Genomic DNA, 23149 nt, shown 5'->3' on the forward strand with positions numbered 1-23149 from the left:
AACCCTCCCTCCTGGTCCCAGCCCAGGGAGCCTTCACAGCTTCTCCAGGAAGGCTCCACAGAGACACCTAGAGGGCGAGGAGGTGGCCGACAGCAGTGATTTTTACTACCTAATGTTAACAATTCTTTCTTTCAAGTGACTGGCTTTTAAAAATTGAAATGCTTACTTCAGCTTCATTCTTAGCGATATTGGTCAAGAAATCATGGATTTAATGATCTAATTATACTTTTTCTGATATATAGAAAAATACATAATGACTTCAATAAAAATGTTTATTAAGTGGTCTTGAGTGCCTCTGGGGCTGCGTGACCATAGTTTGGGGGACCTTCAGTTCACCAATCATGGGAGCTAAAGCAACAGCCATCCACAGTGCAGACCCAAGGTGGCAGGACATGGTTACAAGCTAACGATGCATTCAGCAAGGTGGGCTGGTCACTGAGGGCTTCCTACAAGAGGATGATGCTGATAAGCCTAGAAGGATGGGCCAATTAGGCAAATAAGAATAGGTGGGCAGTGACTGCGTGAGTAAAGGAGTAGAGGCTGGACCAGGCCTGGCATGTCTGTGAGGAGAAAATGGCCCACCTTTGACATGCTTACTTCACCTTTAAGTGGGTGGTCACCCCCACTTGAGAGAGGAGAAAACTGAGGCTCAGGCCCCCAGACAGGGATCAAGGCAGGACCGTCCTTAACAGGCAGGCTGAGAGTTAAGTACACACTAGTGCACATATGGCCTGGAAGTGCTCCACACACACATAACTGAGTATGTATTCCTCCCTACCCACCCAATGCTTTTGCTATGGGTGATTTCATCTTCCCCACAATTCTTGTGCTACCATGCCTCAGTTTCTTCTCTGATGGCACAGGGAGAGTGATAGGAGAGGGTGAAGTAAAGAAGTCAGACCTCTCTTGGAGTAATAATATGACTACTTCGAAGTCACTCAAAAAAGACCATAAAACCGGGAGTTCCTTAAGGGCTGGGAAGCGTCCTAAATCTGCACCTCCGAGAGGTTACAGGATTCAAACATGTACAAACGCCTGTGGGCACTCGACTCGGGTCACAGCCTTTAGGATGAGCACGCTGCTTGAATGTCACGTAAACTCTGTTAGCGTACGGCGCCGCACTCGTGCGGCAGGGATGTCAGGCGGGGTGGAGGGCCACGCGGGGGGCCCTGGGTGCTGCCCAAGGCTGCCCGTGCCTGCAGCACATTTTTTCAGAAAGTAGTCGAAGAGGGGTTCCGGACGCCCTCTGGCGGTGGTTCTGGAGACCGGTCCCGCCAGGCCCTCTTCCAGAGCACCTCATCCCGGCTATAGTCCCCTCCCCCCGCCCCGCCGTACCCCCGCAACCCTGACACCAGGCAGTAGTCCGCAAACCCTGTCTCGCAGGAGGAAAGGAGCACAGCCAGGCTGGCGCCTCGTGCCGCCTCCCAGGCGGGCCTCGACCGGTTGCCTCCCCGTCCCCTCTGCTCTGGAGCACAGGACAACACTCAACTCCACTCAACACTCAACTCCACTCTCTGAGCTCCCCGGTCTTTGAAGGCACAGGCCGGTTGCCCCTGCGTAAACTCTCCGCGCTCTGCGACAGTGGCTCATATCCCCAGCTCAGGCCGGGCGCAGGAAGGCTCAGGGTCACATTTCCAGCTTAAATGGCCTCCGAGACGAGGGGATGCTGGAAGAGCAAGTCCGCGGAACTGCGGGGGTGAAGCACTGCGGCAGGCCCAGAACCTCCCCTGGGGGCGTGTCCCAGAGGCTCCGCCCCTTGCTTCGGCAAGTGACAACCTGCGCCACCTCGTCCAGGAGACACAATCTCTGCCGCCGTTTCCGTCTCTGACTCAGCTCAACCAGGTCTCACCGCCGCGACTATGCCCCGAGGGAGCCGCAGCATGGCCACCCGGCCAGCCAGGTGTGAGCGGGCACGGGCCCCTTGGGTAGAGGGCTCGGGAAGCGCAAGTACTCCCCCAAGGGCATGGAAGCATGACCTTGGAGACTACCGCGCCATCTTTGAGGGGCAAAGGGGGATGGGTAGGGAAATATCACAACCACATGTCTAAGACGTTGGTCTCGGAGGAAAGGGGGACCTCTGGCCTTGGGGGCCTCTGGCCAGGATTAACCCTGCGACTTCCCACCCCGCAGCCGCACTGCCGCACCTGCTGCCCACCCTCCCGCTCACCCGCCGCCCTCGGCTGCGGCGCCGGCCCTCGCCCCGTCTGGCCAGCCGGGCCTGATGGCCCAGATGGCATCCACGGCCGCAGGGGTAGCCGTGGGCTCGGCTGTGGGACACGTCGTGGGCAGCGCCCTGACTGGAGCCTTCAGCGGGGGGAGCTCAGAGCCTGCCCAGCCTGCCGCTCAGCAGGTGAGCAACGCTCGGGAGAAACTGAGGCCGACTACTCTGAAGGCCGTGGAGCTGGAATGTCCACCTAGTCGTGTCCGGGCATATCCCGAGCTAACTCAGGCCCAGGACTTTGACCAACCAGGGTCCTATTTCTCACTTGGCTGTTGCCCTTCTGTCTCTCACAGGCAGGCTTTCCCAGGCCAAGGTCCCTAGATCCCAGGGACAAATGCCAACCAGCCCTTTAGAGTTGGGGAAACCAGGCCCTTGTGGCTCAGAGATTGACCCCAAGTCACCTAACCCAAGTAGAGGGGAGGGATGTTGAAGTTCCTGAGTCTCCTGTCTCCCCACTCCCAGGTCATGCGCTGTAGCCCTGGGCCCAAGGACAAAGGGAAGCTGGTGACTCTGGCCTGTTTCCCACTGGGCACCCCACCAGTCCTGAGCCAAATGCAGACTTATTGGCAGGGTCAGGGGTCAGGAGATCAATGTGACTGAGCCAGGAAGTTCCTAGAACTTGTGGGGGTGGGGCTCAGAGTCCAAGAGTACTAGCAGAGCACTCACTGGGCTTTTCTAGATTCTTCTCGCACCTCTCCCATCTGCCCAACATGCCCATTAGGAGGCAGCAGGGAGATGCTGTCTGTCATGAGCTGAGTAGCTTTGAGAGGGCTATGGGCCCACCCTATTTAACAGATGGAGCTGAGTCTGCTAGTCCTGGGTCACTCAGAGTGCTTGTGACCCTTGGGGCCCCTGGGCTGAGATTGTGGGGAAGGGTAGGTGGTCCCCCAGCTTTGGAACCCCCTTCTCGATACCAACCTTGAGCTGACCTTGCTGTCTCCTGTGCCACCCTAGGCCCCCACCCGCACTGCCCCCCAGCCTCTGCAGTTGGGGCCCTGCGCCTATGAGATCAGGCAGTTCCTGGACTGCTCCACCACTCAGAGTGACCTGTCCCTGTGTGAGGGCTTCAGCGAGGCCCTGAAGCAGTGCAAATACAACCACGGTGAGCAAGTCACCCCTCACCCTGGCAGGGGTTGGGAGGGGCAGCCCCTCTTCCTATATATGCAGGCTGACCACCAGCCCTTGCCACCCCTCCTTCCACAGGTCTGAGCTCCCTGCCCTGAAGAGACCAGGCACACTGGTGCAGATGGAACAGATTCAGCAGCCAGCTCTGCACCCACCTCCACCCCTTCACCGACAGCCAGACTGCAATGCCAGAATGTACTCTTAAAGCTGGAATTAGGAGTAAAGAGGGGGTTTCTCACCCCACAGATGACCTGAGACACAAATGTGCAATTAAAAGAGTTTATTTTAGACCAGAGCCTGCTGTATGCCCTCTCATTGGCCTGTCTGCTGGGAGCACCAGGGTTGAAGAGGTGGTTCCGATGATTCACCTCCCGGGTGGGAAGGAGGAGCCCTATTGTAATTACACAGTCTTGGCAGTCAAAGCGGATGGTGAGGCATTAGCAGGTGACTTCAAGGACATCTGACTCTGGGAGCTGGAAGCCTGGTTGTCTCTCAGGGATGCATGCTCCCTCCACCTGTCTTGTCTCTGCACCCACACCTTAGGGACCCCTGGCAGCCTCACATCCTGTCTGTGACCTTGCCTCTCTTTCTGATACAACTCAGTACTTTCAGATTTCATAAGAGAAATGCTGCTGGACTGCTGTCTGTTTGGACTGATCACACAAGGCAGAGGTCACGGCCAATCCCCTTGGATCTGAGTCCAGCTTGGCCACTAGGCTGTGGTGTGCCTGGTCACGGGGCCTGCCAGAACAGAGGAGCATGCCCTTCAGACCCAGCGCAACCCCCGCCATCATGTGCTGTGCTGTTGCCTTCATTTAGCAGCTCTGCATTGAGCATCTACTGAATGTCAGGCCCTATGCCATATCTCCTGGGCACTGAGGATCTTCTTGCCCTTGGGCATGTATACTCCAGTGGGGTGGTGGGCGCCTGTCTCTGAGTATAGTATATTCCATCTTTCAGGTGTATGTGTGTGTGTGATGGGGGCTTCCCACCTCTCTCAGTACACAGGTATCTCTCCTGGGAAGGGGTCCCACTTCTGTGTGTCAATGTCCCCCCAGGTATCCATGTCTCCTCCTTACCTGGCTCCTGGCCCCAGCTAGCGGGTCCTGGACAGCAGGGAGCCCAGCCTTGGGGGCCTTGAGGGAGGACCTTGCTCCTGGTGGCCACGCCGAGTTCCAGTGCGTCTCCTCCGTCTATTGCCCATTGTGGGTAGGCCTGACAGCCGGCACAGCTCCTCTGGAAGGCCCAGGAAGCCCTGCCTGTCAGGGCTGGCGAGAAGATGCTCCCTCCCCATCCCAGAGCTCTACTGTGATACTCACCTGCCAGCTCTGGACACCAGTCATCCAGGTTTTCCAACAGGGACTCATAGCGAGTGGGGGCCCCACTCTCCCCATCTGTGGAGGGAGGAAGAAAGCCTCCTGACTGGCCGCTACATCTCACTGTAGACCTGTTTGCTGGCTCAGGCTGGGGTCAGGACAGGACACTGGATAAAAGGGTCAGGGCTAGGTTCTGGCCAAAGTGGAGGCTAATAAATCTTGGGCCCCACTTACTAATGATCCGCACAAGGACATAGGTTCCACGCTCCTGCAGCAGGGTACTGCCTGTGGACGGGGCCTGGGAAGCTCCCTCCTCCATGCCTTTGCTCAGGATCACCAGGTGCCCATCCTCAGCCAGGAGGGCGATGGTTGCTGGGAGGGCAGGGAGGGAGGCAGGGCAAGGCTGGTATCCATGGCTGCAGCCCTGGACCCCCACCCCATCACCCCTCCTTGCCCCCTCACCATCTGGAGGCACCTGTCCCCTCTGCCTTAGGTGGGCAGTGAGAGTCATCAGGCTGCACCAGGGGTTCACCAGCTCCCAGCAGCCGGCTGTGGGAGAGGGGCAGAGGTGAAGGAATAAGACTGTTTCTCCCAGATCTGGGACCATCTCTCTCATCTCTCTCTCTTTTCTTAATTTGAGTGATTTGTTTTATTGAGGTTAAATTTACATAACATAAAATCCACCATTTTAATCGAACTGTACAATTCAGTGGCATTTAGGACATTCAGAGTTGTAGAACCATCACCTCTATTTCTAAAATATTTTTGTCACCCCTAAAAGTAAACAATGTACTCACTAAGCAGTTAACTCTTTTTCTTTTTCAATTACAGTTTACATTCAATATTATTTTGTATTAGTTTCAGGTATACAGCACGATGGTTCTCCCTCCTCTTAACCAGAGCAGAGAGGAGGGCTACGGGGCCTACTGTACGCCCATCACCCCTCTCCCAGGGTGTCAGCAATGGGTGCACAGCTCATGCCTCCTGCACCAGCTGCCTTCCCACAACTGAACCCCCCTGACTGGAGGGCTGGGAATCTGCAACTGTGGCTGGAGTTCAGGTGCCTGATGCACGCTCGACTTTGAGGACCACTGACTGAATCAATAGCTGAGAAGTCATGCAGTTTAAAAGCATCCTCCACGGTAGCAGCAAGGGAGGTGCTCTAGGAGAGGGACCTGCGTGAATTTCCTGGTACCCAGCCAGGGTTTTCCCCTCCAGGGACTCACTTCAGGCACTAGTTCTGCTTCCTCACAGAGCTCCTTCCCCCAAACCCCCATCCCCTTCCCCACACTGCCTCCACCCCCACCCCAGGGCAGAGGGAAGCAAGCTGAGCATACCATTCCCAACCCACCTGCTGGGACAGGGGACCCTGCTTACCTCCAAACATGACTGTGATAAACATGGCTGCAGGGGAGAGGAGACAGATGTGGGGGCTTTGGTACCCCAACTAAGGAAGGAACTGGGGCTGAGATCTATTCAGGGCATGGGCCCTGCAGGGAGGTGGATCAGTGGGTGATGGGTGAGTGATGGGTGGGTGGGCCCAGGCTGAAGTCTCTACTTGGTCATCCTTGGGGCTGGGCTCCTGCAGTTGTCAAGGACGCTTGGCCTCCTCTTCCTCCTGCTGGCTGGGTCAGAGTAGCTGGAGGAGACTGAGGCCCTCCCAGCTTCCAGGCTGGTCTCCGTGGCAGTGGGAGCTGCCAAGACGTCCAGGCAGGAAATGCCTTCACCCCAGTATCCTGGTAACAGGATCCGAGGCAGAGCTATAGTGGGGCCTGGAGCCTCGGTTTCCAGGGATGTCCACATTCTCCTGCCAGTAGAGACTGAACTCTCAGACTGAAAGTGGGGGAGGTTCCTGGGGGTGGTACCTCACCACTGTGAGCTGGTAGCTGGCCAGGGGCCCTGGCCAACATGGGGTCCTCACCAACCTTGCAGGCTCCACCCCAAATCCAGGCCCCTTTCTCTGCCTCATGCTCATGTTCTTTCCCTCCCCTCTGCCTTCCTCCTCACTTGCAGCCTCTCCTGTTTTCTTCTGTTCTTGTTTTGTTTTTGTTTTTTTTAACTTTATTGAGGTAAAAGTTATATACTACAGTAAAGTTCACCCCTTTTAGTATTTTGAGTTTTGACAAATCTCATACAACCAACACCACAGTCAGGATACAAAACATTTTCATCATTGCCCAAAATTTCTTTATGCCCCTTTGTAGCTGACTCCAGCCCCTGGCAAGCACTGTCTTTTCCAGAATGTCCTATAAAGGGAATCATACAGTATGGAACCTTTTGAGTCTGGTTTCTTTCACTAGCATAATGCGCTTGAGATTCACCCAGGTTTTGTCCCATGTATCAATAGTTTTTTCCATATATGTAGACATTTAACTGTTGCTTTTTATCACTGATTTGGGGGGGTTCCATTGTCTGAGTGCACCCCGGTTTGTTGATTCATTCACTTGCTGTTTTAGGTTGTTTTCAGTTTTTGGTGATCATGATAAAGCCAGGATAGACATTTGCCTATAGGTTTTTGTGTGACTAGAAGTTTCTATTTCTCTAGGATAAAAACCATGGGAGGAATTTCTGGGTTCTATGATGAGAAACTGCCTGTGCCCTCCAGCATGGCCACACCATTTTCCATGGTCCCTGCCTTTGCCTGGTGGTGTGGCGAGGCCTCTCAGATTCACGGCTGTCCCTCTCACCACTGCTCTCTCTCCTGCCTGTCTCGCCATCTTTCCCTGTCTCCTATTTGCCTGTCTTTCCTGCTCTCTTCCCCTCCTCTCTGCCTCTCTTTGGTTCTTTCTTTCTCTCTGTTCTCCCATTGTTTCTCTGCCTCTCCATCTGTACCCCACCTTTCTTTGACTTTTCCTCTCGCTCCTTCCTCTCACTTCATCATCCTGCCTCTTTCCTTCTCCCTTATCACCTCTTCTCTCCAGTTCTGTTCCCTGCCCCCTCCCCATGAGCCCCACCAGCCAGGGTGCCCAGCCTTTGCCAGCTCCCTTACCCCCAAGTGCTCAGAATCAGCACTGTGAAAATAAGCAACATTTCCAAAACGAATTTAAACACAGGGCACTTTATTCTGGGGATAGCACTCTATCTGGGGACCTGAGTTCTGCAGCTCAGAGGTGGCTACAACCAGATTTTGAAGGAATGGCCACTCTGGGCCCTGGAGCCAAAGCTCTGACAACCATCGCTTTGTGGTCAGAAGGGTTTGTCTGCAGTGCAGTTGAAGGGTCTTTAATCTTGAGGGTCGTGGAGATGCGGAGGTGTTAGGAATGCAGTGGGATCCATGATGGGAGGTTATAACAACTCCCCAGGGATCTCTCAGGCTTTGAGGTAATGAGAGTGCACTTTTTAAATTAGTTTTATAATATTATTACTTAGGTCTGGTAAGGCTGACAGAGCAGTAGATGATTACCATGGAGAAGATAGTTTGTTACAGTCCCTAAGAGGAGAGGAGACACCACATCACTGGGGAGGGGGTCACATGGGGAAGCACCAGGGTCATCAGGAGGCACAGGGATGGGGGCAACTGTGGGCCGGGACCTTTATTGTGGTTTCTGAAGGAAGGAACAGGCAAGGCAGGGGAAACAGGCTCAGGAGTAATTTTAGGAGGTTCAGGGGCATAGGGGCTATTCCTGATTGTCCTGTATGTGGGTGATTAGGGCAGGAGGAAGGAGAGTTCAATGAAGGAGGTAGTTGAGAGTGTGGGCTTAGGGCTGCTTGGTTTGCATTTGGAAAGTATCTATAGGAACTGGCTAACCCTAGGAGGGTCGGTCCTCTAAGGTCAGCAAGGCCCCAGATTTCAACGCAGCAGAATACAGAAAATAAAAGGCATAATTAGCCCTGGCTGGTGTGGCTCAGTGGATTGAGCATTGGCCTGCAAACCAAAGGGCTGTCAGTTCGATTCACAGTCAGGGCACATGCCTGGGTTGTGGGCCAGGTCCCCAGATGGGGGTATGTAAGAGGCAACCACACACTGATGTTTCTCTCCCTCTCTTTCTCCCTCCACTTCCCTCTCTCTAAAAATAAATAAATGAAAATATTTAGAAAAAAAAAAAAAAGGCATGATTAATACATGCACTGTGCCTGGCACTGGGCACATAGTCCCATCTTTGCATTTTCATAACTCCTGAGCTAGCACTATGCTTACCTTCATTTTCCAGATGAGGAAACTGAATCCAAACCAGTCAGCTCCCCTCCACCTGGCAAATTAAGGAACTGACCACATCAAGTGCTGGTGAGGAGGTGAAGTCATGGGAACTCTGTTATCCACTGGGGGGAGGGGGGAGAGCAGCTCAGGACAAGCATGGTGGGAACACTGGCAGTATCTACTACAGCTAAATGTACACATTCCCTACCCCCAGGCAATGCTAATGCTGGGTGTCTGTCCAGCAGAAATGAAAACACAGGTGCATCAAAGATATTGACAGGATCGTTCACAGCAGTTTTATTTGTAAAGACCAAGGACTGGAAAGCACAGGAAATAACAGGAGAATGGATAAACGAATTCACACAATGGATTACACACAGCTATTAGAATGAATTAAATACCACTGCACATTCTGGATGATGCCCATAATGTTGAACAAAAGAAGAAGGAACAAAAAGAGGACACACTATCATTTCCTTATTAGAAGTTCCAGTGTAGGCAAAACTGATCTAAGTGCTTGAAGTCCTAATGGCTACGGTTGGAGGTGGAGAGAGGTGGGGGGGATGAGAGAGCCTTCTGGGGAGATGAAAATGTTCTAAATTTTGATCTGGGTAGAGGTTGCAGGGGTATGTAAGTGTGTGTGTGTATGTGTGTATCTTATATATAAAATCATCGAGACATACTTAAAAGATTTGTGCACTTTATCATATGTGAGATATACCTCAATATAAAAGCAGCCCCATTCTATAATGCCTGTGTGGATTTCAGCTCCCGTTCTCAGAAGGCCCTGTGAGGTCAGGACTCTCATGCTTGGGAAAATGGGGCCTGGCAGTTGGGCCCCAGCCGCTGCCTCCCCCCACCAATCAATGGGCTGATTTGCATGCTCTGTTGTGGTCCAGTAGCCTCCCCTGTCCGTGCCCTACAGCACCTGGAGCACACCCAACAGAACAGCTCCTGCCTGCCTGCCTCACTGCCGCTGGCAATGGCCTGGTGGCACCTGGCCCTCCTTCTGATTGGAGCCCTCCTGGCAGGTGAGCGCTCCCTGGGCCTGGCTTACCTGGGGGTTGGGTGGGGGACAGCACTGGTTCTAGAGCACCCCTGCAAGGAAGCAAATTGATGCAAGCAGAGGCAGCGTCCTGGAGGGGCTCTGAGGTGGGAGGGAGAACTGGCTATCACTGGCTCTGCCCTAGCCCTGGGGCAAGTCACTTCTCTGCAGAGCTCAGTTTCTCCATTTCTGAAGGAGCAGATCACCAGGATCCCTTTGAACTTTGACTCTTTAGGGTCTTAGAAGGGACTGGAGCTGGTCACCTTTTGAGTTTTTCACAGGGGAAGCTGGTGTGAGCTACTCCCTACCTCACAGGGTTTCAGGAACAACCAAACTCCAAGAAGGTCCCCAGCATCCAGTTTCCTGAGGCTGAGCTGATGGGTGATACAGTCCAGGGAGCTTCCTGGAGGTGGTTAGTCTGTAGCCTGGGTTTGAAAGAGCCAGTGTGACCAAGGGGATAGGAGTCTTCAGGGCAAGGGGCGAGAGTGAGCAAGGAACCAGAGGCCACCAGTCTCACCTTTTAAACTCTAGGCCCTCAACTGAACACAGATACTTGGGAACATGGCACTAATGGGGACTTAGGAGTCACCATCTTGGTGCCCCATCCAGTGCCAATGCCATGTCACCAGGCCATGAGCCAGTTAGGAACAGGAGTCGTTTGGGAGTCTGACCAAGACTTCATGAGACAGGGGTGTGAGAGAAGGGGCCCAGGCCAGGCCTGAGAAGGTCTGTCTCTCTCAGTCTCCCAGCCAGCTGTGACCCAGCCAGATGCACTGTTGGTCTTCCCAGGCCAAGTGGCCCAACTATCCTGTATGCTCAGCCCCCGCCATGCCACCATCAGGGACTACGGCGTGACTTGGTACCAGCAGCGAGCAGGAAGCGCCCCCCGCTATCTCCTCTACTACCGCTCAGAGGAGGATCACCGCCGTGCCCCAGACATCCCTGATCGCTTCTCAGCAGCCACAGATGAAGCTCACAATGCCGGCATCCTGATCATCAGTCCTGTGCAGCCTGAGGATGATGCAGATTATTACTGCTCTGTGGGCTACGTATCTTAGGGGTGGGCTGTGAGATGAATGCCTCCTATCTGTCTCCAACTTCTGACCTTAGGCCCCTCTCTAGCTCTCTCTGAGCATTGATTTTCCTCCTCTGTAAAACCGGCTAATAATATCCAGTATGTTAACAATAACTACTCTGAAGGCCATGAGATCCCTGCTGAAAAAGTGACTGTGGTTGGTCTGGGAGGGTGGAGGGTAGGGATTCTGGGGCTTGGTGCAAAAGAGGAAGAACCTGAGACCCTTGGGGCAGGGTCCAGTCTCTCTACTGGCCCCCAGGGAGCTCAGACTGGTAGCCTGGCCTTCCTGTGACCCAAGATGCTTGAGAGAGAAAAAAGGAACCAGCCCTTGCCACTCCCAGCTCTGCAAGGCTAGTTGTGGTCCAATGCTTGCTGGGTGACAGCTGGGTCCCCATGGAGCCCAGGTTGCTAGGTAGGGGAGGGACAGTCCCTGCCTACTCCTTGATGGGGCAGGAAGGCAGGTGTGAGAGTGTGTGTGTGTGTGTGTGTGTGTGTGTGTAGGGCGCTCAGAGGCACCTGAGGGCCACGGTGGAGGGTGCTTAAGGCAGGTGGGCAGATGACAGAGGAAGAGTGGAGAGCATCCCCCCCCTGCATCTCAGGAACACGTGTTCTACTGTACTCCCATGAGAGGGCTGTGCACCTATCCCACTCCCCACCCATCCAGGGAGTCTCTCCCACATGCAGGTGGGCCAAGGAGGAAGCACTGACTAGGGGTGGGAGGCTGGGAGAGGCAAGTCTTGCCATCAGAAACAAAGTTGAGCATCTGGGAGTGGGGTGGGGGGTTTCAAGAACACACCCTTCTTCCTTCCTGGTTTCCCTAAGAGGCGTCTCATGCCTGGACGTCATCCATCCCTCAAACGCCAAGCCCAGACAGGGTCAGCCTACACGCCCGGCCACCTGCGAGGCCTCAGCGGACCCTTCCTCTCATCTCCGTCTCCGTGGTGGCAGGGTGGGCAGGCAGAAGTACCAGCAAGGATGAATCCTTACAGGACCCTAGGCCTATGAGTGGTGATGGGCTCCACTCTGGAATCCCCTTCTCCTTGAAGACCCCAGATGCCACGGAGGCCCCTGGCTTGCCCCCATCTCCAGGGAAGAGTGCCCCCACCTCCAGGGAAGAGTGGAGCGGGGACTGGGCCACCTGCCTGCAGCGACCTCAGTTTCCTTTCCTACACTCTTGCCAATGCCCGCCCAGCTCTGTTTCCCTCCCAGCAGGGATGCACTTTGGGAGCAGCCCGGGGCCACTGCGTCGGACTGGAGAGGCTCTCCGAATCACTGTCCTTAAGCCCTGGACCGGGGAGGGTATGCGCGTGGACGACCTGTTCGGCGGGACCACAGAGACGCGTGGGCCTCCGCGCGGCCTAGAGCAGTCCCGGAAGTGCCCGCGGGGTGGGGGGCGGGGCTCCGGGTTCTCGGGCCACCAAGGGCTTCGCGTCAGCAGCTGCCTGGGAGCGAGGCCGGGTTGGCCGCGGGTTGGAGCGCTCAGGTGCAGCCCCGCCCCACCCGCTCGCGGCCCCGCCCCGGCCTAGGTGAGCGGCTCCGCCCAGACCCAGGTGAGTGGCTCCGCACTAGCCAGTGTTCCCACCTGTCCCTCGGTGGTCCAGAGTGCTGGCGTCCCCATTGGTGGGAAGCATGTTGGGGTACCGGCGTCGCCGCCGGGGCGGCGTGTGCTGGTCTGCGGCCGCTGGAGGGCCTCCAGCCAGGAAACCCTGACCGGACCGTGGGTCTGCCTGGTGGCCGGCCCTGTGGGCTCCCTAGAGGATGGGGTGACGGATGCTGGAGGAGCCAGGGAAGTCCCCGAGAGAGGTGGGAAACATGGAGTTCCATACCTTTGGCTTTTTGATCCAAAAACGTTTAACACATTGTTGCCGACAGATAAGGGACTGCCAACTTTTCAAAGAGTGGAGACTTCAGGGTGTAGGTAGTGGGAATGGAAAGCTCCTAAGGAGAAGACCTTGGAAACACCACGATTTAACAATTGGGTGGAAGAAGAGTTGCAATCCACAGATACCAAGAAGGAGGGATCTAAGGACATGAAAACTGGGGGGAAAATACCTTTCAGAAACCAAGGGAATAGAGTGGGGGTGTGGGAGTGGGGGTGACTTGTCCAGCAAGCTCACAGCCCTGAGGCATCCAGGTAGGCAAGGTGGGTTTTAGTAAAGGAGTGGGCCCATATTGCCACATCTTCCAGTTTTTCAAGAGAAAGCCAGAAACCTACTGAGTTTTCCATCTTGGCAGCTAAGTCAAACAAAAAGGAAAAGCCCAGCTCTTGAGAGCCAGACAAAACGTGTCTGTGGCAGGATCCCCAGGCTGCCAATTTGCAACCTCTAAAATGAAGGGTTTTGAGAAGGAGATATTGGCGAGCAGTGCCAGAAGGGGTGGGGAAGTGAGGACTGAGAAGAGAGGGATTGGCAGTAAGGAGGTCACTGGATGCTGGAGCTGCGTGCCGAAGTTCCAGCTGAAATTAGAAACTTGAAATCACACAGTCGCATGATTTTCCTTGGCAGCATTTAATATTTTAGGAGTAACTGGTAGAGAAGGAACTAGTGGCCGGTTGCAGGAGGGCGAGGAGGTGAGGAAGGTGATGCTGGTCAGAGAGTTAGCTCAAGCGATGTCTGTAGTTAGACCCACTGTAGATAGAGTCTAAGCTAGTTGGGAATGGGTAGAACTAGAAGAGGAGCATGAGGCGACAATGGGGTGATGTTAGGTTTGACGAGGTTGAGTGAGAGAACTAGGAGGATTGCAGATTATGGTTGCTGAAGAGGAGGGTGGGAGGAGGTACAGTGAGTAAAGAAAATTCATTAAAGTGGCTACAAATTCATTTTTTAAATATTTACAAATAGAAATGAGTTTCATCGTGACTATTCTGATTAATTTAATATGTTTTTTTTTTGTTGTTTTTTGGGTTTTTTTAGCCAATTCTCTAAGCTTCAGGATAAGGATAATAGTGCTTTTGTATAGAATTGTGAGGATTTGGTGAGATCTGCTTGTAAAAGATCTAGTAGTGCCTAGTGCAGAGTAGATAGATGATCAGGAAACGTGGGCTGTGCCCTGGCTGGTGTGGCTCAGTCAATTGGCCTGCAAACCAAGGGGTCACTGGTTCAATTCCCAGTCAGGGCACATGCCTGGGTTATGGGCGGGTCCCCAGTTGGGGACATGCAAGAGGCAACCACACATTGATGTTTCTCTCTCTCTCTTTCTCCTTCCCTTCCCCTCTCTCTAAAAATAAATAAATAAAATGTTTTTAAAAACAGAAAACATGAGCTGTTATCATTATGGTGCCTGAGGAGTTTCCCTTTAGCTGCACAGACATTTCTGGATGGGGTCCTGAGAGGGTCCCTCAGGGGCCACCACACCACAGTGATGGGGGGGCGCTAAGTGGAAGTGTTCTAGCCTCCTTCTTTGTTCCTATAAAAACACCTTCCTTCAACTGGAGCAGTCATGCTTTTGTCTGTTTTATTTGTTTATATCTCCCAGAGAACTGATTTTTTTGAATAAAGAGTTCAAGTGTGACAATCAGTTCTAGCACAAAACCAGATGGCTTTTCCTCCATTCAGTCATCTAGTAATTCAGCAAATGTGTGTGTAGAGATTGTCCTGTTGTGCTGGGGGGTGGGGATTCCAAAGGAGCACAGGACTTGCCCTGAGGGAGCTCACAGGCAGTGATGGGGAGAGTCCTGCCAACCCATGTTTGCCAGGGTGGTGACTGCTTGGTCGGCGTGTGCACCAAGCGCCATGGGTCACCAGTGGGTGTGCGTCCTTTCATCAGTCTGATGGGGAAGAGAAGAGGGAACATTTGGATAGAGTCTGGAAGGATGAGCCAGTGGCAGTCTGAGAAGGGTGAGGGACCTAGTAGGCAGAGGAAACAGCGGCACAAATGAGTTATTGAGCTAGAAGGTTAGGGGTGTGTGAAAGGAGCGACCAGAAATGGGCTGGAGGGGCCTGTGAAGGAGTTGAGCTGTCACAAGATCCTAAGAAGAGAAGTGACACAATCGGGCCCGTGTTTTGACTATTTGACACTGGTGTCAATGTTGAGAACAGACCAAAGGAAGGAGTGGAAATTGGAGGTAGGTAGCCAGTTGGGAGGTGAGTATTGAAATAATGTTGGGGGTTGCACTGAAGCCTGAGCTGCAGAATGGCAGCAAAGACAGAGAGACAGAGACCCCTTCAATAAAGCCTCTGGAAATGGACAGGATAGGCCATGTGGGTGAGAGCAAGAAGGTCTAGGCTGACTCCCAGAGTTCTGGCTGTGGCACCAGCAGAAAGAAAGTGTTCTCTCTTTCCCAACAAAACCCTGTCTCCAACATCCTCCAGTAGATGAGGTATTGCTCCTTTTCCATATGGCTCCACTTCCTGTTCTAGCCCACCTTTCTGAACATCCTCAGCCTTGACACCACGGTATGGTGCTTGATTCTTTATTCTGTCTTTTTTGCAGTTGTTTCTGATAAATCAAACTTCTGTCTAACTTACTGGGGATCATCTCCAGGGCAGGATTGTTTCCTACACTGAGTTTGTTATATCTACCATTGTTTCTGGCTCAGGAAGGAGGCATATATTAGGTACTTGCCAGCTTGACAATGTTTCTTGTTTTCTTTTCAGAGTGTAAGAACAGTAAGAGTGTCCCAAAGAAGAACATCTTTCAAGAAGTACAGTCATTGGGGGTGATACTAGATCCACAATGGAGGTTCCCCCAGCATCCAAGCTTGGTGAGACCTTTGTGTTTGAAGATGGGTTAGACATGCAGCCAGAACTTTTCCCAGAGGAGGACCTGGGGGACTCATTTCTTCAGGAAAGAGGTTTAGAGCAAATGGCTGTTATCTATAAGGAGATCCCTCTTGGGGACCCAACTGAGGAACATGATGATTATGAGGGGAATTTTAGCCTGTGCTCAAGCCCTGTTCAGCATCAGAGTATCCCCCAAGTAAACAAACCTCAGGATGATGAACTATTTGGCCAAACCTTACTGCAGAAATCAGACCTTAGTATGTGTCAATTAATCCATGGTGGAGAAGAACCCAGTAACCATGACTGTGACCTAGTAGGTGGGGGGGCCTTGGGACCTAATGAACCTCCCAGAACTGTACAACCACCAAAACCCTACGCATGTCGGGAATGTGGGAAGGCCTTCAGCCAGAGCTCACACCTTCTTAGACACCTGGTGATCCACACCGGGGAGAAGCCCTACGAGTGCTGTGAGTGTGGGAAGGCCTTCAGCCAGAGCTCGCACCTTCTCAGACATCAGATAATCCACACCGGGGAGAAGCCCTATGAGTGTCCAGAATGTGGAAAAGCCTTTCGCCAGAGCTCGGCCCTCACGCAACATCAGAAAACCCACACTGGGAAGAGACCCTACGAATGTAGGGAATGCGGGAAAGATTTCAGCCGGAGCTCAAGTCTCAGAAAACATGAGAGAATTCATACCGGAGAGAAACCTTATCAGTGTAAGGAATGTGGGAAATCCTTCAACCAGAGTTCAGGCCTGAGCCAGCACCGGAAAATCCATACCCTAAAGAAACCTCACGAATGCGATCTCTGCGGGAAAGCCTTTTGTCACAGGTCCCACCTCATTCGGCACCAGAGGATTCACACAGGGAAGAAACCGTACAAATGTGAAGAGTGTGGGAAGGCCTTCAGCCAGAGCTCCAACCTCATTGAGCATCGGAAGACCCACACGGGTGAGAAACCCTACAAATGCCATAAGTGTGGCAAAGCCTTCAGCCAGAGCTCCTCCCTCATCGAGCACCAGCGGATTCACACTGGGGAGAAGCCGTATGAGTGCAGCCAGTGCGGGAAGGCCTTCTGCCACAGCTCTGCCCTGATTCAGCACCAGAGAATCCACACCGGGAAGAAACCCTACGCGTGCAATGAGTGTGGCAAAGCCTTCCGTCACAGGTCGGCCCTTATCGAACATTATAAAACCCACACCAGAGAGAAACCCTATGAGTGTAACAAATGTGGCAAGTCCTTCAGGGGGAGCTCACACCTTATTCGGCATCAGAAAATCCATGCTGGGGAGAAGCTCTAGAAGAAGGAGCTCACACCAAAGCTTGAAAGCCTTTCCCAGATGGAGCCTGCACCCAATCACTTTGTCTGCAAGGCCCCGCCCACTTTCCTGATAGCAGTGCTGAACTGAGGTGCTCCTGGACACCCACAACAGCAGCAAGGGCCCCTCGTGGGAAGGGGCCCTGTGATCAGTAGGTTTACTGAGTGAAAGGGAGGGCAGGGGGATAGGAAGGCCGCCAGAATGGCTGTGCGCCTGCAAAGAGAGTGGACCTTCGGTTTTTGCGTTCTCACATTTGACTTGCAAGCCTATGAGGTTTAGTTTTTCTCTCTAATCCAGAATCCAGAGGAGGAACAAATGCAAGAGAGAGAAAGTTGAGTTAAACCCATGAAAATGTCAAGTGAGAACTCTTTAACATCAGGCTACAGTCTGGCACTCTTAGAAGAAGTAACAATTCTCCCAGTCCAAATTAGCTGAAGAAAAATGAACCCAAAAAGTAGATGCCTCAGCCTCACAGTGGAATCTTCTGCCTAGCCTGGACACTTGTGGAAACAAGCAAAACAGGGTATGGAACAAAGAGAGTATCTGGAAGGATTAGTTCTGGGCCTGGGAGTGAGGGTGCGGGTCCCTGGTCGTGCTCTTTTAATCCTGCGATAAGAGTAAGGGTGGTCTCTCACAGGAGAGTAGGGTTTGGTCCTGCAAGCCAGGGGCCATTTGATGCCCAGCTCTGACTCAGCCCAGGCCCGAGGCATTAGTGCCCTCCAGGAGTAGGCTCTCCACAAGACCCAGCGCTCCCAATACCATAGCATGCCTTGGACGTCAGCAGGGCGCGTTTCTGGTCTGGTGGCTACACAGCCTCTCTACCTTCCAGTGTCGGTCAGGTGGGGCAGAGGAAATGTTGGAAGCAGGGTGATTCAATCAGAGGTCTGGGTTCAAATGTCAGTTCCGTCCCTCCTACCTCTGTGACCTTGAAGCCCTAAGGCTCCGCTTTCCTGTCTGTGAAATGGGGATAATGGGACCTGACCACATAATTCTCAGGATTGGTGCAAGGCTCCCATTCAGAATGAAAGCACATATGAAAGTGCTTTGGCAACTGGGGATTGAGTGTGGACACCAGAGTGATCCTAGTCCCACTGGAGACATTGTCCCTGAAATCTGGAGAGACATCCCATCTGATTCCTGAGCTGACAGAGCTGGCAGCAGTCCCTGATTAAACCAGGCTTTCCCAAACTCCCTTAGGCTTGCACCCTGGGCTGGGGGTCACCTATGTTTGTCCTACACACAGATGTTTCGGGGGGCCACCCTGAGCCTCCCTGTGGTGGCAGTGCAGTCCATGTCCCTATACTTCTCTCTGTTCTCCCCTCCTGCCGGCTGGTGTTCAACTGGGGATTCATTCATGTGGACCATTTCAGTGGGCATCCCCAGAGGTGGGGCTCGGTAGTGTGATTTTATGGCTCCCAGGTGATTATAATGTCCCAGCACACATCCAGGCGGTGAACCCTGTTGCTGGGCACCCCTGCAGCCCCAGCATCTCCCAAATGTCAGGCCTGCTTGCCCTCAGGAAAGCTTGAGGGTGGCCATTGTGTATCAGCCCCTCAGGAATGGGCTCCCGCAGTGACAGTGCTGGGTCTGGCTAGTTAGTAATTGCCCTAGGCCCTCAGGCCTTTGGGTGGCCTTGGGGATCTTTAGTATTGGCTTTCCCCCAGGCTCCTCAGCTAGTGTGGGAGGAGGCAGTCTGAGCTATTTTGAAGTTTTTCAACCATGAACGCATTGGGATAAAACTGGTTATTTCAGCTAATTAGAAGCTCAGCTTGGAAGTTATATGTAATTTGATAAATAAAATGGTAGAGCCATAATTACACTGAGGAAGTGGGACCTGATAGCCAGAGATTTTATTTTATTATTAAGCAAACCTTTTTTTTGTTAATGCTTTAACCAACTGAGCTATCTGGCCAGGGCAGTAGCCAGAGATTTTCAAAGGACTGGTCTGATGGCTGGGGAGATCACACCTGTCAAGTTCCTCTCTGCTATGTGAGTATGTGAAACATTTAAGTGGGACCCTAGAACCTGCAGCACCACCAGCCAGATGTGGCGCCTGGACCTTGTTGCCATTCACCAAGAGCAAGGAGAGAATGCTGAGACCCCTGCTTGGTGCAGGTGACAGCAGCCACCCCCGCCCCAGATATACCTCCTTGGCACCCCTCTCATTCTGTCCCTGTCAGGCCGTCATCTAGTTCCTTCCTGCCTTCAAGGTCTCCCTTCCACTCCTTCTGTACACCTGAACCAAACTGAATTTTTTAAAGCATCACTTTGCACATGTCACCACTCTCCTTAAAACCAACCTTTCGGGGCTTTTCTGCACATAAACCCCCATTTCAGCCAATTTCTCACCCTCTCCAAGCAAGCCACGTGGAGTTCATGCCGGCCGCCTCTGTCCTCAGCTCAATCCCAGCTTTTCTCAGCTCCTTTTATGCTGTTCTCACGTTTTGGAATATGCACTTTCTCATCCTCCCCCCACCGGTCTCCTTTGTTCCTTTTGACAGTTTATGTAATGCTGGATTAAAACCCCTTTCTGAAGGGTTGACAGATTTTCAAATAACCATGGTCAGACCAGGTACTTTTCATTTTTGGAAGTGTGAACAGAACCTAGTTCCTTCTGTCAATTTCTTTCACTGTTTGATTATGTATTTAAATTCTCTTCATTTCATTTAGGTTCTCAGTGTAATGTTATAATGGATTGCCCTGGTAATAGTTTAATTGTCCTTGAACTTAGTTTTTTCTGTTGTCTTCTGTCTTTTCCCTCATGGCAGATGTTGAGTGTTGTAAAGTCCAACTCTTGATTTTGTTTACTAATTGAATTGTTGTGTCCAAGTGTATGTATTCTGTTCTGTTTTGTTTTTTTTCTTTTTTGGGTTAATACTTTGTGTTTCTAAGAATTATTAGTTAATCATATTTTTAATATTTCTAGTAAATGTGGGTACTTTGGCCTATTTTTTTTTCTTATAGTTAGCGCCTTTTCTGCATTCCATACGTTTGATGTGTGGTATTTTTTGTTATTATATTAGGAATTTCCTTTTGGCCCAAATGTTATTATTTTTTTTTTATATTCCCAAGTGATGAATGCTAAAGTCATTGCTGTTATTTCTTACTGTGTTGTGGTGTCAACATTTCAGAGTATCCATAGAACTTTTTTGGGCCTGAATATATTGTCAGTTTTTATAAAGCATTTGTGTACTCTCAAGAAATGTGTTCTTATTCCATAAGTTCTATTTGTTAAGTCAGCTTTTAAACTATTTTATTCAAATTTATATTTTCTCTAATTTTTGCTTACATCAGAGTCCTGAACCCCATGGGGTCCGTGGACTGCCTAGGAGCCTGTGAGCATGCAGGGGCTTTAAAGATTGTGAACCCCTAGGGATTGAATAAAGCTGTGTGGATATATATGTATAAATGAATCATTCTGTGACAGGGGTCTGTAACATTACCCACATTTTCAAGGGCTCTGTGACCTCAAAATAGGTCAGAACACTCATTTATCTGATCTAATTGTAGTCTGATTTTGTGGGTTTTTTTAATGTATTTCTGTTTCCCTTTAATTTCTGTTCCTCTTTTATACGTGTGGTGTTGCTATATTAGTTGGGCAATTATTTCAACTCTTTTTTGAGAAATAGGCAGGGTATAAATTGTCAGTAAGTACCATGGTGTTTGGGGTATGTATATTTAATAGTGATATATTGAAAAACTGTGCCTTTTAGTGCCCTCTTTGCCTCTTTTATTGCTTCTAGCTTAAACTTCCCTTTTCCAAATAATTGAAGCCCTTTGCTTTTCTTGAATTTGCATTTGCATGAGAGTTTATTTAGCTCAGTATTTTAATTTTTAAATTTGTGTATATATTTTACTATATATCTGTAACTTATAAATGCCAGATTGTTGAATTTTATTTTCTAATTCTTTCTGTAATTCTCTTCCTTCTCGTGTAAGAAGTTCTGTCATTAACTTGTTTCAAGTAAGGCATACTTTTTATTTTAATATCTATTAACTCGTTTAACCCAAAAAGGTCATGCTCATTCATGTGTGGAGCATCATTCTGGGTAGACTAGAAGTCTGCCATTGGAGTACCTGTTCCTCCTGACCTTCATCAGTGCCAGGCTTCGTCCTATGCCCACTCTTCGAGTCTCAACCTCTGGTTTCAGTATCCTTGGTTATAATGTGGAGGAATGATGCCATCTCATAGCCTGTGGGGCTCAGAGGACTAATGAAAACAAACTTGCATGGCAAACTGAGGGTATAGATGATAATTACCCTATTAGTATTATGAAATATTTAACTTTCTGTTCTTACTCTTAAAGTTCTTTGAACATATCTTAGAACACTACATTGTACTTTGCTTTTTAGAAAATACTACCAGATGTAGCAAAGAATTAGACATCATAGATCCATCCCACCTTCCCAGAGTGACCCCACAGACATTTGAAGAGAAGTGGGGACCCTGATCTTATAACCCCCATCCCCATCACCTTAATGTCCCAGGCCAGTCCCCCCACCCCCCACGCCAACCTTCCCCTTTTTCCCCTAACCCCCTCCTGTGGTGGGGGTGGGGGGGCAGAACTGCAAAGGCTCAAAAAGATGGTCACTCATGACCACTCCCATTACAGGTGGGGAAATTGAGGCCAATGACTTAGCAGAAGTGTGGCGATTTGTGTCAAATCTACCTGGAAGTTGTGGGGAAGAGCAGTTCTAGATGCTATGCTGGAGCCCCAACCAGTTGCTGCCAGGACTTACCAGAGGTGGCAAGTGGGTTTAGTCACCACAGGCCAAGGTGAAAAACCAAACTGCCTCACTCTGCTCAGAGTTGCTCAATTCTTGGGGATGAGTAGACATTTGCAAACATCACACAAAATGGATATATTTGCCAGAATGCCAATGCATGGATTTACTGGAGGTGGGAAATGAGAAACCCGTTTCTTATGGGAGAACCCCATCTTCAGTATGTGATAACCCAGGACACCAAGATGAGTGTGAAATTGGGGCATCGTGAGATGGGCTATTCCTCCTGCAGCACAGGCTGCACGTGCTAGGGACACTCCAGTGTCAGTCACCTCCTTCCTCTGCCCATCATGTAGCTTTTAAGGCGCTTCTTACCCCTGGGTCATCACCCTCTGAGGTCTAGAGCGCCCTCTGCTGGCGAATGCAAACACTTGAAAGGCTGTTAGATTTCAAACTCAAGCGTTGCTGGCTTTCAATCCCTCCTTCCCTTAACCACTACCATCAGGCAGGCTAGCCAGCTCTTCTTCCCTTAGAGATAGCCAGAAGCACCTCTGTTTCTTCCCTGTGGGTCTAGCTTAGGTACAGCACCTGGTACCCCAGAAGTGAGAGGGGAGTCTCAAGCAGCCATCCAGTGATGTGCTACCACCTTAATCCTCATGAAGCCTAAGCCTCATCTCCCAGAAAAGTGGGTAGCACAGCGTATGGTTCAGGACCAAAGGCACCCTCAAGCAAAGAGCTGTCCCCAGCACATAGTGGGGGGTGACAAGGGAGCGGAGCTCCTCTCTTGGAAGGTGGTGGGGCTTTATCTGAGTCTTATAAATAGGAGTCTTTTCCTAGGGCCCATAGCCTCTCCCTTCTATTGGCCCCAACTATGGGCCTCCTTTTCTGTCATCTTTCCTTCTACCTGGCTGAGCCCTGCAGGGGAGAGGCCTGCAGGTTTCACTGCCCACCATGACCCCCTGCTAAGCTGCGGCGGAGGCCTTCCACCCGTATTTGCTGTGTGAACAATGGACTTGCACCTGCCTGTTCCGTGTGTCAGTGATACTTCTCACCCTCTTTCTAGTCACCTGCTTTTCCCTCCGCTCTCCCTGATCTGAAGCCAGGAATCAGATGCTACCTCCTCTGTCTTCTCATTCATCAATCCCCCCAAGTCCTGCCCTCAATATCACTTGGAGCCACCTCCTCCTCTCATATGATTGCTCCCACCTGAGGCTGCTGCCTTCAGCCACACAGTCTCTCATCTCCAGCCCGACTTTCCCTCCATCCTTCCTCCCCTTGGCAGCCAGTGTGATTGTTCTCATATGCAGCGTGGTGGGGTCACCCTCTTCCCCCCACACTCCCATTGTTTTCTATGTAAATCTAAGTGCAGAGGCGCCCTGCAGGCCCTTCTAGATCTGACACCACCCCTCCCCCCAGGGTCTCCATGCTCCAGCCACACTGTACTCCCCTACTTTCCAAACATGCC

General features: G+C 51.5%; 4 protein-coding genes across 5 annotated transcripts; 3 read left to right on the top strand and 1 right to left on the bottom strand.

The window, feature by feature from the left end:
• Window positions 1-1752: 1752 nt before the first annotated feature.
• On the top strand, window positions 1753-3641 carry CHCHD10 (coiled-coil-helix-coiled-coil-helix domain containing 10). Its single transcript, XM_090291027.1, has 4 exons — window positions 1753-1900; window positions 2131-2350; window positions 3176-3323; window positions 3425-3641. Exons 1-4 carry the CDS (start codon window positions 1860-1862, stop codon window positions 3442-3444), a joined length of 429 nt encoding a protein of 142 aa, XP_090147153.1. The 5' UTR covers window positions 1753-1859; the 3' UTR covers window positions 3445-3641.
• A 756-nt stretch (window positions 3642-4397) lies between these two features.
• Window positions 4398-6358, bottom strand: CUNH22orf15 (chromosome unknown C22orf15 homolog). The gene is made up of 5 exons (XM_090291802.1): window positions 6040-6358; window positions 5125-5211; window positions 4897-5034; window positions 4666-4740; window positions 4398-4582 (listed from the first exon to the last, which is right to left on the bottom strand). Exons 1-5 carry the CDS (start codon window positions 6062-6064, stop codon window positions 4443-4445), a joined length of 465 nt encoding a protein of 154 aa, XP_090147928.1. The 5' UTR covers window positions 6065-6358; the 3' UTR covers window positions 4398-4442.
• Window positions 6359-9713: 3355 nt separating this feature from the next.
• VPREB3 (V-set pre-B cell surrogate light chain 3) lies at window positions 9714-11034 on the top strand. Of its 2 annotated transcripts, none has more exons than XM_090291532.1 (2): window positions 9714-9831; window positions 10587-11034. In XM_090291532.1, the coding sequence occupies exons 1-2, from the start codon at window positions 9783-9785 to the stop codon at window positions 10901-10903; spliced, it is 366 nt and encodes a 121-aa protein (XP_090147658.1). In that variant the 5' UTR covers window positions 9714-9782; the 3' UTR covers window positions 10904-11034. The 2 variants fall into 2 exon arrangements, with proteins under 2 accessions (XP_090147658.1, XP_090147659.1); XM_090291533.1 differs by having other exon boundaries at window positions 10635-11034.
• Window positions 11035-15555: 4521 nt separating this feature from the next.
• ZNF70 (zinc finger protein 70) lies at window positions 15556-18672 on the top strand. The gene has a single exon (XM_090292172.1). It carries the CDS (start codon window positions 15595-15597, stop codon window positions 16939-16941), a length of 1347 nt encoding a protein of 448 aa, XP_090148298.1. The 5' UTR covers window positions 15556-15594; the 3' UTR covers window positions 16942-18672.
• The last annotated feature ends 4477 nt before the right edge of the window (window positions 18673-23149 follow it).

Source organism: Furipterus horrens, unplaced genomic scaffold, assembly GCF_987537825.1.
Source record: "Furipterus horrens unplaced genomic scaffold, mFurHor1.1.pri manual_scaffold_11, whole genome shotgun sequence".
NCBI lineage: Eukaryota > Metazoa > Chordata > Mammalia > Chiroptera > Furipteridae > Furipterus > Furipterus horrens.

What these genes read in the sequence shown, in the direction of transcription:
- CHCHD10 (XM_090291027.1), top strand. Translation starts at nt 1,860, where the DNA reads ATGCCCCGAGGGAGCCGCAGCATGGCCACCCGGCCAGCCAG. An exon ending in ATGGCCACCCGGCCAGCCAG is followed by an intron (nt 1,901 to 2,130) that starts GTGTGAGCGGGC and finishes CCCACCCCGCAG; the next exon opens with CCGCACTGCCGCACCTGCTG. An exon ending in GCAGTGCAAATACAACCACG is followed by an intron (nt 3,324 to 3,424) that starts GTGAGCAAGTCA and finishes CTCCTTCCACAG; the next exon opens with GTCTGAGCTCCCTGCCCTGA.
- CUNH22orf15 (XM_090291802.1), bottom strand. Translation starts at nt 6,064, where the DNA reads ATGTTTATCACAGTCATGTTTGGAG. An exon ending in GGGACAGGTGCCTCCAGATG is followed by an intron (nt 5,035 to 5,124) that starts GTGAGGGGGCAA and finishes CTGCCCTCCCAG; the next exon opens with CAACCATCGCCCTCCTGGCT. An exon ending in CTGGTGTCCAGAGCTGGCAG is followed by an intron (nt 4,583 to 4,665) that starts GTGAGTATCACA and finishes TGGGCCTTCCAG; the next exon opens with AGGAGCTGTGCCGGCTGTCA.
- VPREB3 (XM_090291532.1), top strand. Translation starts at nt 9,783, where the DNA reads ATGGCCTGGTGGCACCTGGCCCTCCTTCTGATTGGAGCCCTCCTGGCA. An exon ending in GATTGGAGCCCTCCTGGCAG is followed by an intron (nt 9,832 to 10,586) that starts GTGAGCGCTCCC and finishes TGTCTCTCTCAG; the next exon opens with TCTCCCAGCCAGCTGTGACC.
- ZNF70 (XM_090292172.1), top strand. Translation starts at nt 15,595, where the DNA reads ATGGAGGTTCCCCCAGCATCCAAGCTTGGTGAGACCTTTGTGTTTGAA.